Source organism: Sus scrofa, chromosome 11 (genome assembly GCF_054392235.1).
Source record: "Sus scrofa isolate SSC_HxYL_T2T_F1_AM1 chromosome 11, Sscrofa_HxYL_maternal_Yorkshire_Landrace_v2.0, whole genome shotgun sequence".
Lineage (NCBI taxonomy): Eukaryota > Metazoa > Chordata > Mammalia > Artiodactyla > Suidae > Sus > Sus scrofa.
The window spans coordinates 661,998-676,606 of record NC_139393.1 but is presented as its reverse complement, the minus strand read 5'-3'; the positions used below and the strand labels follow the sequence as shown (position 1 = coordinate 676,606).

Sequence of the window (14,609 nt, the reverse complement as noted above, 5' to 3'; positions counted from 1 at the left end):
TGCGGGGCCGCCCATCCAGCCCGGCTATGGCTGCCAGTGAGCCTTCCAGGCAGGCGCGGCCCTCAGGGCTGAGGTTTCCCCATGGCCTACCAAGAGGCCTTGGCGTCTGTGCCCCTCCCGGACAGTAGAATCCTGGAAGCAGAGAAAGCGCTCAGGTTGACACGCTTTGGGGGCTGGAGCTCAGCTCCTTGACGGTCCTGCCACTCAGGGTGGCTCCTGTTTTGCCCAAGCCCAACCACACATACTTTCCTGGGTTCCGCCTAGCACGCCACCGCCTCGGGGCCGAGGGTCCCAGAGTCAGTGCTGAGGTGGCAGACTGGCCGCCTCCACTTGGCGCCTTTCCCGCCAGCCTCAAGGATGCACGGGTGCCCTCACCTGGTGCACACGGGCCGCTGGGGGCAGCCTGGCCCGCCTCAGCACAGAAGAGCCCCGGTGGGCAGGGCAGGCACCAGCTCACATCCGGTGCCCCTCTCTTGGCATTCCAGGTGCCAGCAGGACAGGGCCTCTGCCTGGCATCCTTGGTTCCAGCTGGGCAAAAATGGCCGGGGGGGCAGAGGTCACCAAAGGGGAGTCCCTCCTGGAGGAAGAGGGGCCTGTCAGGGCTTAAGGTCAAGAGCCAGAGGCTGGTCTCCCCTAGGCCACCTCCTGGTCCGGCCTGACCCCCTCTAGGAAGCCTGCCTGGCTCCACTAGGTCTCTCTGTGCACGTGTGTGCGGGGATCTGTGCTTGTATAATAAGGCATCTGCTCATCCTCAAAAGTGAATGCATTTGCCGAGGCCCCACGATGGCACTGCTGGGTAACAGGGCCCATTTCTCCGCTGCAGCCGGGCCCAGGCTGCAGGGGTGCAACCCTGCAGCTCACAGCCAGAGCCTCAGGGAGCTGCCCCTGGAGCTGCTCTGGGAGATCAACTTCACAGAGAAAAAGAACAAATTTTCGTATTAAATAGATGAAACAATCCCAACTCTCTATTTGCTAAAAGTGTTGACAGACTGCTCTGACTGTGGTAAGGTTACTGGTTTCTAACTCCCGGTCATTTACTTTCTAGCACAGAATACCTCCTCGTCACTAGTCATAGTAACCCGTATCCTGCTGGCTCAAGATACCGTATTTCAGCCTAGATGTTTTCTTTTTCTTTTTCTTTCTAGGGCCTCACCTGCAGCCTATGGAGGTTCCCAGGCTAGGGGTTGAATTGAAGCTGAAACTGCTGGCCTACCCCACAGCCACAGCAACAGGGAATCTAAGCCACATCTGTGACCTACACCACAGCTCACGGCGACGCTGGATCCTTAACCCACGGAGTGAGGCCAGGGATGGAACCCGCAACCTCATGGTTCCTAGTTGGATTCGTTTCCCCTGGGACATCACAGGAACGCCTTGATATTTTCTCATTACTGGGCCTCTGCTGTGTTTTTTTTGGCCGTGCCCGTGGCATGTGGAGGTTCCTGGGCTGGCGATCAAACCCGAGCTCCCGTCACAGCCCGTGCTGCAGCTTCAGCAAAACTGGATCCTTGACATGCTGCGCCACAGAGGAACTTCGGGTGTATTGCATTTTTTCGTTTTGTTGGCTATTAAAATTTGTGGTTTAACCATCTTTTCGTAAGGCACTTTTTCCCTTTCAGGCTTTTCCCCACTTCGGAATTATTGGCTCTGAAGGCACGAACCTCCCTGAGGCTCTGGCTGTGAGCTGCAGGGTTGCACCCCTGCAGCCTGGGCCCGGCTGCAGCGGAGAAATGGGCCCTGTTACCCAGCAGTGCCATCGTGGGGCCTCGGCAAATGCATTCACTTTTGAGGATGAGCAGATGCCTTATTATACAAACACAGCTTTGCCTCACGCGTCCTTCTTTGTCGGCCCAGCTGTGCCCTTTCCTAGCTGCTGATGAATTTGTATCTGCTCCCTTTTCTGGTGGAAGCTGGAAACTGAGGTTAGATGCCTTCGCCTTTCTTTACTTTTTCACATTTGGGGGCCGTGTTTAATGGTGGTGGATCTTTCAGCGCCCCCCTGCAGTGGCTCCCTCCCATGTTTGCTGGGGGCACTGTTGCCCCACCAGGCAGTGAGCCCCAGGGGGCAGGTGCTTGGTCCTGCCCGTCCTGTGTCCCCGACCCTGCCCAGGCCCTGTGCTTGGGCAGCCTTGCCTCTGGGGGCCCAGGGGCTGTGCTCACCGGAGAGGAGGTGCTGGAGCCAGGTCCGCAGTGATGGCCAGGGCGGCATAATCCCTGGGGCTCGGCCAGGCCGGCTCGGCCACAAAAGGCCCCAGGACGGCACGGCTGGCAGTCCTCCAGGCGGGCAGCCCCAGGGGCCTCTCGGAAAGTGCCCTGGGCGGAGAGGACGGCGCCGAGGTCAAGGTCCCAGAGGCCTGGACATGAGGGCCACTCTGGCAGGAAGGGAGCAGAGCTGGACCCTCCGCCCTCCCCCAGGATGGACGGGGCAGGGGAGCAGGAGACCCTGAGCCAGAACTGAGCCTCCCAGGCACTTCCAAGTTTCCCGCAAAAGTGTTTGTGGGCAGAGCACGCAGCCAGCGTGGACTGTTGTGATGGAGCTCATGGCAGACCGGGAAGCAGGCAGGAAAATAGAACAGATGCCACTGGCTCATCTGGGGGAGGGGTGTACTGGGGAGAGGACCCCATGGCCTGGGGGCGGGGCTTTGGAGGCTGGAGCAGAAACGCTTCCTTCCTGCTAGGAGCTCCGCCTGGGCCTCCCCCCTTGTCCCTGCGTCCCTCCAAGCCCCACAAGCCTCTGTCACTTTGTTCCTGGTGACGTTTTGTTCTAGCACCAGTCTCAGAAACCAGCTGCAGGAAAGCAAGTGGTCCAGCCCTCATCGGAGTGGGCGCAGGAGGCAGACAGCTGGGCTGTGGCTCTGCCATGACGAAGGGGTGTCTTCCATCCCACCCTGGATGGTGGCAGAGCTTCCCCACACAAAAGCACAGAGGCTGGGGGAGGAGGGGAGCCTCTCACCCTGGGACAGGGGATGGACAGCAGGCCCCGGGCGGGGCAGTAGTGCCCGGGCGGACATGCAGCGGGGCTGGCCAGCTTTGTCTGGTTGCAGAGTTTTCCTCCTGGGCACTCCTGGCACCAGAGATGACCTGGGCCCTGGAAAGAGAGGTTGGCAAGAAGGCTGCTTGCTTTCCATACCTCTCACATTTGGGCCAGGCCTGGCGCATAGCAGGTTCTCGGGAAACACGTTGAATGGAATTGAGATTGTTTCTGGCCCGGACCCAGGCTGCGTGTGAGCCTCCGTTTCTGAGGAGGGCAAGGCCTGGGAGGGCCCGAGAGCAGGGCACCTGGATGGGTCCACAGAGGGTCAGGGTCTGGAGGGAGGGGCCAGGATGGACGCTGCTCTCTGAGGCCTCCATCCCCAACTCTAGGATGCTTCCACTTCCAGGCCCCTGAGGGAACTCTCACCGAGAAGCTGCCAGCGCTGCATGGCTGGGGGGTGGCCGTGCCCAGCTCAGGGCAGTGGTGACCAGCCGGGCACAGCACACAGGCCACAGCCAGACTTGCACCAGGACTCTGGCGGGAGGTTCCCCTGAGGAGAAGCAGAGCTGAGGCTGTGGGGCTCTCCAGGGGGAGGAGCCGTGACCGCCACCTGGGTCACCACTGCCCCCCGCTCACCCGAGGGTTCGAGAGCAGAGTCAGGCTCCTGAGGGGTCAGGCTGAGGGTGGGGCTGGTGGGACCCCAAACAGCCGACCTGGGTAGTGAGGCACAGCAGATTTTGAAACCTAGCCGTGGGCTAGTTGTGCTTCTGTCTAAAGGTGCCCCTGCCTCCACGTTGCCGTGTTTTCCTGTGGGTTCTCTCTGTCTCTGTCGCAATTTGACTGATCTGTGATGGCCTTTATGTAACAGGCGAAAGGAGTGGGATGTTAGCCTGTCATTCATGTGGAAACATCTCCCTGCTTTGTCGTGTGCCTTTTAACTTTGTTGAGGACAATTTTGAAGAACAGAAACTTGAAACAGTGATTTTAAATCTTGCAGTGTTTTCCTCACTTATTCCTGCCTTTCATGTCACGCTTCATTTCCCATAGTCTCTCAAATTTTACAAATATCCATTTAATATATATTTTTTTAAGCCCTGCACTTGCAGACATATAGAAATTCCCATGCTAGGGGTCATATTGGAGCTGTAGCGGTTGGCCTACGCAACAGCCACAGACATAGCAACGTGGGATCTGAGCCATGTCTGTGACCTACACCACAGCTCATGGCAATGCCGGATCCTTAACCCTCTGAGCAAGGCCAGGGATCGAACCTGCAACCTAATGGTTCCTAGTCGGATGCGTTAACCACTGCGCCACGACGGGAACTCCTGATTTTTTTTTAAATAAGAAAAACTCTAAGTTAACTTTTTGGCTAGAGGAGTAAAAGGCACATCTTGATAAAACAGTCTCTCAATAGACAACCCCAGAGCCTGGGCCAAATCTCTGCTGAGACCCAGGCTGGAACTGGCTTCCAGTGCGCTGGGCCTTTGGGCCGAGCTGTTCTGAGGTTGCTCCCCTCCTGGGCTCGGGCACCGTTCTTCCTGGGTGTGGGCACCTTCCCTCCTGGGTGTGGGCACCTTCCCACCGACTCCGGCCCACCGTGTGCTCCCTCTTTCTACATCCAGGCCATGCGTGTGTGGCTCCCACATCAGCCTGTCACCCCGAGGACCCGGGCCCTGGCCTCTGCCCATCCTACTTCTGCATCTCGTCTCAAGAAGGCTGCCAGGTCCTGAGGGTCCTGGAACAAAAGGGCGGGGCTCTGGCACATGACACCTGGTCAGCCAGCTTCCGCAACAGCCACAACCCCGGCCTCCCTTACCGTGGGCAGAGCACAGGCGTGGGGGTCCCACTGGGGCAGAAGGCCCCCGCTGGGCATGGCAGGCAGTCTCCCACCCGGCTGTTGCCTGCCTGGGAGCTGTAGGTGCCCGCTGGGCAGGGGAATTGTGTGCCCCACTTTGTACCTGAGACAGAGAAAAGGGCAGGGGTCAGAGGAGGGCGGAGCCACCTCAGGTGCTCGCCTCCTCCCTGGTGGGGGGGGGTCCTGGAGGGAGGCCACTGCGGAAGGGGCCGGGAGCAGGGGTGCCACTCTCCCAGGACCAGACTTGGTCTGGGCTTCGCCCTGAATCCCTGGGATGCTCTCTGGCAGGGCAGCCCCAGCCTCCCCCAGGAGGTCTCCCTGAGATCCAACCTTAGCCTGGAGGGAGTGGGCTGGCTGGGAGTGAGAGGCTTTAACTCCCAGCACTCACCTGTGACGCTGCCAGGGTGGACCCTGCCACACTCACCCTCTGGGCAGTAGTGTCCTGCTGGGCACATCCCCGAGGGCACCGCGGCTCCACCGACACAGAACCAACCTCTGGGGCAGGGGGCGCACTCCTCGCCCTCAGTCAGTCCGGTCCGTTTACTCCAGGTGCCCGGGGGACACTGGAACTGGGTCGGCAGTTTGGTGCCCCGAGGGCAATAATGGCCAACTGGACAGGGGGTGGGGGACCAGGCCGGACCCCAGGTTCCTGCAAACACAGTCCTGAGGTAGCCCTGGAAGAGCGGCAGTCTGACTCCTCGGGCAAATGCAGGGACAGGGCCCCTGCACTGGAAGGGTTTCCGGGTTGGCAGGGGCCCGAGGCTGCCCCACCCGGGGCAGAGCGCTGAGGAGCGAGAATGCCCCTCGTGGTCCCACCCCTGAGGGATGGACCACAGTCTTTGTGTGGAAAGAAGGGGCTGTGGACCAGGGTCTGTTTTCTGGGGCTCCCCGCCTTAGAACGGAGCTGGGTCTGGTGGGTACTGGGCTGCCTTTGCCCCTCACTCACCCCTGGCACAGGCCAGGCCCGAAGGGCAGACCTCGCACTGGGACAGGTCAGAGAGATCCCTCCGGGTGCTGAAGGTACCAGGCGGGCAGGCGTGGGTGGGAGCGTGTGGACTTGAGGAGCCCACAGGGCACACGTACCTATGACAACCGAGGGGTTGGAGCCTGGTACCCACATCATGCAGAGCCCGCCATCCTGGAGAGTCCCAGTCAGGTCCCACTGTGCCCACCGGCCTGCTGTGCCGCTTTGGTGTGGTAACCTGGCCTCTCTGAGCTTCCTTTTCCAGGGAAAAGCCAGGAGTTCCCCAGCCGCTGCCTGAGCGTGCTTGGGCCCCAGTGCTCCTGCAGGAGGTCCTGGAAGCCTGGGCTGGTGTGACCCTGAGCCCTGCTCCAGGGCACAGGCCCTTGAGCAACACGGGGGTGTGTGTGTGTGTGAATTCTTGGAGAGACCCCACCTGCACCGGAGTCCCTGACTCTCTAACTGTCGGGGGAGGACTGTGACCCCTCCCAGTCACCCCTGCCCTCGAGGAATCAAGGCCTCTTACCCCGGCGTGCACTCTGCATCTGGCTGAGTCAGCCCAGCCCGGGTGCAGGCCCTGCCTGCTGGGCACGGGGTGCAGTCTGTGGCTTCATCCCGGCCTGGGTGGGGGCTAAATGTGCCCGGCTGGCATGGGGTGGGGTGGGCGGCTCCGCTGGGACAGAAGTGTCCTGCTGGGCATTGCAGACACTGGCTGACAACTGGGGAGAGAAGGGCTCCTATCACTCCTGTTCCCTCTGAAGAGCCTGGGCTGCTGGCTTCCAAAGAAAAGCATGAGTGTTTCCCTCTCAGGACGCGACCATCTCAGGGCCCCGGGAGCGCAGGGAGCGGGGCTGCCCCGGGGTTGCAGAGTGGGGGCCTGTCCACCGGGAGAGGCGAATGGCCAGTGCTGGGCATCCTTGCTCTCTGTTCAGTGCCACAGCCTGCAGGGAGCGCCCGCCTCGACAGCACAGCGCCCAGGCACCTGTGATGGGGTCTCCCAACTTCCTGGCCCCGTTTTCTTTCTGAAGGACGAAGATCATAACTGCATGCTTCCAGGCTTGCCGTGAGGACTGAACACAACACGGTGCAAAGTGGCAGGACCCCGGCACACGGCAGCCCTCGCCATGGCAGCGGCCACACCGGGAGAGGTGGTGCTAGGCTGCCCCGTGCACGCAGACCCACGCCCACCATCCTGGAGGCGGGGTCCCTGCCCTGGGCCTGCAGTGCCTGCGGCTCTGGCCCCGCCCTGGAAACGTGCTGCTCTCAAGGGGGCAGGGGCTCCTGTTGGGGGGGCTGGTGTTCAACTGCAGCTGCTGCTGGGCTGTTGGGCCCCTCGCCCCCCTGCCCACTCCTTCCCACAGAGGCCTGGCCCTCTGGCTGGGGCTATCCCTGGCTGGGGCTGGCCGTGCCTCGGCTGCAAAGGCAGGGCTGTGCTGAGCAAGGGGCCTGCTCTCTGCCTGGCTTGGCGGAGGGGCGCAGGGGTTGGCAGTTCAGAACTTTGTGGAAAGAAGCTGAGAATTCTCATCACAGAAGTGTGTTTCCTCAAACCGTTCCTGGGGCTGGGCCCTGCTCTGGGTCACAGCCTCAGAATTGGGCGAAAAGGAGCACATTGCCCCGCGACTTTCTCTCACCCCCAAAGCCTATCCAACATCATTCCTTTGCAGGGCCGGGGGATCACGGCACTTTAGGGGGGGTGGAGTAAAGGGGCAGATGTGAGTTTGCACTGTGACCTCACACTGCCTGACCCAAGCCACTTAGGTGGCCTCTGAAGCTTGGAGAGGACGGAGCCACTGGTCCTGGGGAGTTAGGTGGCGTTCCATGAGCTAACATGTGACACCCAGTGGGTGTTCCAGCACCCTCCCCTGCCAGGGCTTGGGGCCCCACTCCATGCCAGGGGCCAGACGAGTGTTGTGTTACACGAGGTCACAGATTCAGAATGCCGAGCCAGGGGGGCCTTCAAAGGCCATCCAGCCTGAAGCAGGTGCACCAGGGCCCAGAGCTGTGGCTGAGTTGTGGTAAATGGGCAGAAGGAAGGCGTTTGTGGCTGTTTACATTTTTCTGGAGGATCTCTGCATTTCTTGGTGGCCTTTGAAGATGTTGCTAAAACATTGCAGGCAAGGGGAGAGAACATTTTGGGCAGGGGACCAGGTACGGGGGCAGTGAGAACTACTGTGTGCGGGGAGTGAAGGCCTAGGGCCACCCCCAGCGGGTCTTCGGGGCACGCAGAGCCCCCCAAGGCCACACGCCGGCCTCGAGCCAGCCATGGGCTTGGCGTGGCAGAGAGGCAGACCGGGCAGAGTCTGGGAGCTCCGACGTGCCCAGGCTCAAGGGGCGGGGCACCGTCTTGGGCTGTCTTACACCTGGGCTCTGGTCCCGGCTTTGCCATCAGCTAGGTATGTGATCAGGCATCAGAGCAGCCCATGAGCTTCCCAGGCCCCTGCTTCTTCGCATTACAGGAGGGTCACAAGCTCCCCCGTCACTACGGGTGGTCACACTCACGTGCAAAGGCTCTGTGCTCTGCGTGGTGGGTCTGCTAGTGCAGGTGCAGGAGGGGTGTATCCCCCGGGACACTGGAGCGTGTGACCGAAGGGACAGAGCTTCTCTGCCCCCAGACACACTTCTCCACTGTGGGTGGAGCAGCTCGGGGTGGCAGTGGTTGCGAGCCCACAGCAGCTCCCTATTGAACCCTCACCAAGCGCAGGGCTCCTAGGAGGCACATCCCATAGGCCGTCCTGCCCGACGGCCATGCCAACCTGCTGAGACCATTGCCGCTGCCGTTCTTTTAAAGATGAAGTCAGTGAAGTCCAGGAATTTGCTGATGTTACACAGCCCGTCGGCACCTTCACCTTTCACTTCATGGTTTTGTTTTTTTCTTTTTGGGGCCACGCCCATGGCCTATGGAAGTTCCCAGACTAAGGGTCAAATTGGAGCTACAGCCGCCAGCCTACGCCACAGCTGCCAGCCTACGCCACAGCCACAGCAATGTGGGATCTGAGCCACGACTGTGACCTACACCATGACTCATGGCAACGCCGGATCTCCCACCGAGAGACACCAGGGATCGAACCCGCATCCTCATGGACACTGGTCAAAATTGTTTCCACTGTGCCACAATGGGAACTCCTCACCCTTCCCTTTAAAACTTCACTTCTTTTCCTGGGTCCTCTCTGCTGGTGGCTCCCAGCCACATCACCCCTCATTCTCCATGATCTAGGCGGAATTACGGGGGCTGCCTCGAAATGTCCTGTATAGGTCTGAATTTCCCAGCTGAACACACAGAACATGGGGCTCCCAGGGTGGGGCCTGCACCCTGAGTGCGACTGTCCTGCTGATTGCCCCTTGCCAGCGCCCAGAATGCCAGCCGTGGTGGGCACTGAAAGCTCAGCCTCATTAGGCTGTGGAAACACACCCAATTAGCAAAGTCACACTTCCCAAACAGCAGGTGGAATTCAGACCTGACCTGCTGAGCAGAAGCTGGTGTTGGCGTGAGGTGTCTCCTTCTGGCTCTCGAAGCTCCTGGCTGGGTCCAGCTCTACTGCGCCCTCTGGGAAGAGGCGTCCTGTGAGGGGAGCCTCCTGGGTGCCAAGAGCCCGGGACCAGGGCTGACCCAGCCCAGGGCCCCAGCACCATCATGCGGGGAGACGGTCAGGGGAGCACAGTCTCTGCTTCTCCTCAAGCTGCTTCCTCTGCAGTGGGGTCCTTGCTGCTCTCCCTGACTGGCTATGGAGTCTCCATGCCCCACCCCCCGGATCTGTCCCCCACATCTGCTCCTGCCAAGCAAACGCTCCGTGGTGCCTCCGTCTGAGCCTCACCCTCTCCACGCTGCAGCTCGGGGTGATTCTGGGGGTCTGCCTGTCCCCTGGCGGCCAGCTCCTGGGGCCTCGGCAGGGGCCCTGGGTCTGGCATCAGCAGGGGCGTGACAAGAGTTTATGGGGCAGAAGTGGGGGTGGACGGAGGGCAGGCAGGTTGGCCGGGCCCCTCCTTCCCTGCTGCCACTCCAGCCCTCCTGTCCCTGCAGTATCACCTCGGGCCCCCTCTGCCACGGCCCAGCACTTAGCCAAGGCCCTTCCTGCCTCTGGACCTGCTGTGTGCTTCCCCTGGGCACTTCTCACCAATGGCAAAGCCCGCTTTGTCCCGCTGGGAGCACCTCTGCTGACCCCCATTCGTACAGAGCTCCCCTGGCCCTGGTCCTGCCCCACGACACACACCAAGAGCAGGTGGAAGAGGAGAGGCTGGTGACCTTGAGGTGGGGCAGGGTCCCCTGTAGAGGGGAGGGGAAGAGATGAGGAGCCCCCTGCCGTTCCCGCCTCGCTCCCCTCCCTGCTCGCGGTGCAGGGCCGCCCCTCTGTGCCACCCCTGCTCCCGTTGGCCAGGGCGTGGGGACTGAGGACCTGTTTCATTTTCAGCCAGAACGAAATCAAGGGGGTACGTTTTTTGCTGCTGAAAAAATCTTTTCTAATCCAAAAGTTAATAATAAAAATAACGACTATGTTGAGATACTCTCCTCCTGGGCTTCAGAGCCTCTCCTCTGCTATGCGCCTGTGAGGGCTGCTGATGGGCCAAGTCCTGGCAGGAATAGCCACAAACCCTTGGGCATGGAGATAAAAACCACAACTCCACTCATAATAACCTCCAATAAAATTAAACACTTGGGAAAAAGTTTAACAAAATATGCACAGGCCCTGTACACTGAGAGCTGGAAAACCCTGCCGGGTGTACAAGTCTCGTCAGGGCAGACCCAGCCCTGGATGTCCAGTGCCCGCCGTATGCATGGCCTTCCTTCTGCCCTGTCTCGTTCATTCTCCCCGCAGCCCTGGGTGTGGGATTGGGGGCCAGGGGCAGCTGGACTCTGCCCCTGAGACCATCGGGGCTCTCGGGAGCGAGCAGGCCAATCGGAGCCCTGGGGACCCAGCATCTTCCTGGCCCACCCTGTGCCAGTTCCCTCCCCAGTGCAGTGAAGGTCCCTAGGCAGCTCCACCCACCTGTAGGGCAGGGCTGGCAGCCGAGGCCTCTGTCTGCGAAGAAGGGGCCCAGCGGGCAGAAGACATTGCCAGGATGCTGCGGGCGTGGCTCCTTCGGGGCAGGGCAACAAGAAATAGCAGGTGAGACCAGGTAGGGTGAGCCTAACACCTGTGCCTGGAGGGCGCTGAGTGGGGTCGAGGCTCAGGTGCTCACTTTGCCAAGTGCCTTTGCAGACGCCCTAAGCTAACAGCAAACCAGCAGCATTGCCCACACATGTCACAGTGCAGAGGATTTAATTCTTGTGACCCCCGGAGCGTCGTGGTTGACACAGGGTTCTCACCTTCTCCCCTAATGCTTGGTGGGGGCTGTAGCTCCCGCTGTGCCACCTGAGCTCTGGCCATGGCGGGGGCACAGCTCTGCACGATGGCAAGCTCCTGGGGGACAGGCCTGCCTGAACTGTCCCTGGCACCCAGCGCTGCCCACAGTAGGTGTCTACACGTGCAGTGAGGCCCTGAGTCACCAGGCGGCTGCCGTGGGCATTTCTGGTAATTGCACGTCCCATGGGAACAGTGGCCTCAACCTCCCAGCATTGCACACGCACCTGCTCATTGGGTCCCCGCAGCAGCTCTCGAGGTGAGTCTGCTTGCTCCCAGGTTAACACCTGGCTGGGTGAGCCCCCAGGCGCTGGGTCACAAGTGGACAGGCACTGTTGGCTGCCTCCCCCGGGAGAGCACCCCACCTTACTGGGACCTGTCTCCGAGAGAATGGAGCTTGTTCCTGACCTCAGCAACTTTGCCTCTTCTGGGGGCTTCCTGATAACCTCCATGCCTCCCGCCCCCCAGAGTGGTTGAGACAAGGAGCTGCCCTCCCCTGGGGATCACCTGGTGGTCCTTGCTCTCTGCTGGTCCTGGGAGCCCACTGCGGGGTTGGGGGGAGCACGACCACAGGGCCGTCCTGCCCTCTAGGCAGCTGCAAATGCCAAAGGAATTTGAGCAACCGAGAAGAGACCTCTGCAGGCCTGGGAGGCGCCAGCCAGGAGACAGCTGGGCCTTCGTGGCAGCAGAGATGGCCTTTCAAACCGGGCCTGGGACCTTCAGAGACTCACTCTCTGCCTGCCTGACGGGGATTGGGTGGCTGGAGCAGGGAGAGTGTCCCCAGCTGGATGACTCAGAGCTGAGGATCAAGGTTGAGGGGCCTGGGGACAGGACCAGTCCCACGTAGCGCCCTGGGAGGACAGCCGTAGGGTGTCTGCCTGGGGTCCCCGCTTGTCCCAGGGCTCAGGGAGAAGGAGTTGAAGCTGCGGAGCCAGGGCCGAGGGCGACTTTCACGTGGACTGAGACAGGACTGCACGCAGCGGGGGTCAATAGTGCTGAACGAGGAGAAGGCAGGCTTTCTGGCAGCCAGTCCCGCTGCCTGGGTCACGGGGCAGAGAAGCAGAGCTCACCCGCCACCCACCCGCCACCCTGAATCCCATCGGGGGCAGAAGATGTGTCCTGGGCTGGCCCTGGGGGACTGGCCACCCAGTCCTTGCCCAGCAGCTGGGGCCCTCATGGAAAAGACCCACACGGGCTTCCCTCTGCAAGACCCTCCCTCCAGAGAGGGTGGCCCCCCAGCCCACCCTGCCCACCCCGCCCTTTCCCTCCTTTGCCTGTGCATGAGGGGGCCTGCTCCTTACTAAAAGCCCTGGGGGCACTGCGGGCAGCTCCCAGCCACAGAAGGCCGTCCTGGCAGGTAGGTGACAAGGCACAGGAGATGCGGAGAGCAGGCAGCCATCCCTGCGAAAAGCCAAGGAGAAGCGGGGAGCTCGAGGTGGGCTGGATCATGAGCCCCTCCGAGCAGGGCCTTCTCCAGCTCATGTTCCTCCAGCAAAACCTGCGGTTACCAACAAGCTGTCCCCGCAAGCGAGTCAGCGCTGACAACCTGGGGTTGGTGCTGAGGACGTGTCCCTCCTGGCACAGCCAGCATGAGACACAGGAGGGAAAGGCACAAAGATCATGGAACAGACCCCCAGTGGGGTGAGAGGCCTCCCGAGTCCCCCAGAAACCTGACACTGTGAGGGAGCCTCGTAGCTTCCTTGTCCCCCTACCTGCTCAAATTTCCAGGCTCTCAGAGCACCTGCCGTCAGCAGCACAGGACAGCTGAGCTGACATATCATCTGGTCAGCCTCTCATCTTACACTTGCAGAAGGTGGCCTGACTGGCCAGAGCCACCGAGGCCCCACGGTAGGCATCGGGTGGCTCCTGTCTGTGCCGCTGCAGCCCAGGAGCTGGATGTGATGTTTCCCCCTGTGCTCCTGCCCCCACCCACGACCACTCCAAGACCTCTGCTGGGCTGAACACCTGAGGAGGAGCTGCCTGGGCTTCACCTCCAGACTGTTGAGACGCCAGGAGGCTCCAGGCTCTAGTGGGATCTGGTTCAGAGCTTAGCATCTGACTCACTACCAGTTAGCAACATCTTTCCAGCTCCGTTTTCTGGGACAGAATTCTACCTCAGAGAATGGTAGGCAACAAATGAAAAGATTTCATGTGTGTATGACTAACATATTAGATGTAATAGCACTATTAAACGAATATGCATAAATTCATATCTTCACATATACTATGTATACCTTGTAGTTACTATAAGATGTATGCTTTAAAGAAATATATGAAAGATACAAGATTTTACAAATATGCGTATATATCAAACTTGGCTTTGATAAAGCCAGCCACGAGCACTTGTTTCACATGAGGTCCAGAGAGGCAAATAATTCACGGAGAAAAATTCCTACATGTTAGGGTACATGGAACCACGTGGGGATGTGGGAATGTGCAGAGCAGAAGAGCAGGGGCCAGAGACAGTGCCCACCGGGGCCTGGGCTTGGGGAGAGTGGAGGCTGCGGAGGAGGGGCCGGCCGGGTGTGCCCTCTGGTCCTCTGCATGTGGGCACCAGCCCATCGGTGATGAAGGCCATGGTTGGGCTCCTGCCTGGACCTGATGCTTGCTGATGGCGTGCCCTTAACCAAGTGCCACCTGGAAAAGTCTGGTCATCCACGTGCGCAGCGCTGAGAAGAGGTCGGCCAGAGAATGAAGGAAAGGGCTTACCTCCCGCTGTGCAGCATCCACGCAGGTGCCGCGTTTTCCCTGCGCTTGCTGTCCACTCACTTGCCCTGAGCACAGCTAGCAGAGGAGCCAGGGCCATCCAGAGCCCGCGCTGCGGCATGCTGGACCGCGGCCGGAAAGGCTGCGCCAGAGAAGATGCCGGATCCTCGCTCTGTCCACGCTGGAGCACGTGACCCCGGCTGTAACCTGACCTTCCCAGCTGCCTTGGGCCAGACCCAGCCCACCCCCGCTCAGTCCCCTGGGAGAGGTGGCCTCCTCGAGAAAGTCAAGGAAGACCAGTGGGCCGCGCTCCACGTCCACTCACCCGCGCTCTCCTTCTCGCCGCAGCCAAGGAGTCAGACTGTGCGGTTCCAGGGCCCTTGGCAGACTTGCCGGACCTGGAAATGACCGCCTCAGTGTCCTTATCCGTGACACTGAGGTGACAAGAGTACCCATGCCCAGGGTTGTGGGAGGACCGAAGGAGTTTGGGGGAATCCTCAGAGCAGTGTCTGCACACATGTGCTCAGCATCAGGACTAATTGATTTTCTTTCTTTTTCTGGCATTCGGAAGTCCCTGGGCCAGGGATCGAACCTGCACCACAGCTGTGACCTGAGTCACATAGTGACAATGCCAGATCCTGAACTACTGGGCCACCAGGGGGCGCCAGTACTATTCATTCTTAGCTCACTGAGAATTTGTTGCGCATTCAGCGACTGGGAGGCAGCACACGGGGGCAGAGAAGTGGATGTCTTGATTCATGTCTCTAGGGCTTA

The 14,609-nt window shown here is 60.4% G+C and overlaps 2 protein-coding genes across 2 annotated transcripts in view; both read right to left on the bottom strand.

Moving 5' to 3' along the window:
* Positions 1-2,593, bottom strand: part of LOC146398447 (uncharacterized) — a 29,537-nt gene extending 26,944 nt beyond the window's left edge. The window contains exons 1-2 of the mRNA XM_084981166.1: positions 2,161-2,593; positions 376-577 (exon numbers count right to left, since the gene is read on the bottom strand). The gene's annotated coding sequence lies outside the window, so the exon portion shown is untranslated. The remainder of the gene's footprint in view (positions 1-375; positions 578-2,160) is intronic.
* LOC146398446 (uncharacterized) lies at positions 2,157-13,976 on the bottom strand. The gene is made up of 12 exons (XM_084982497.1): positions 13,839-13,976; positions 12,431-12,530; positions 11,637-11,724; positions 10,776-10,866; positions 9,254-9,352; positions 6,320-6,512; positions 5,779-5,915; positions 5,217-5,481; positions 4,794-4,935; positions 4,671-4,712; positions 2,954-3,088; positions 2,157-2,372 (listed from the first exon to the last, which is right to left on the bottom strand). Exons 1-12 carry the CDS (start codon positions 13,954-13,956, stop codon positions 2,157-2,159), a joined length of 1,626 nt encoding a protein of 541 aa, XP_084838623.1. The 5' UTR covers positions 13,957-13,976.
* Positions 13,977-14,609: the final 633 nt, after the last annotated feature.

Coding starts and splice junctions, on each gene's coding strand:
- LOC146398446 (XM_084982497.1), bottom strand. CDS start 13,956: ATGCCGCAGCGCGGGCTCTGGATGGCCCTGGCTCCTCTGCTAGCTGTG. Junction 6,513..9,253: donor CACCAGCTTCTGCTCAGCAG/GTCAGGTCTGAA, acceptor TTCTCTCCCCAG/TTGTCAGCCAGTGTCTGCAA. Junction 5,482..5,778: donor GGGCCTGGCCTGTGCCAGGG/GTGAGTGAGGGG, acceptor CTGTGTTTGCAG/GAACCTGGGGTCCGGCCTGG.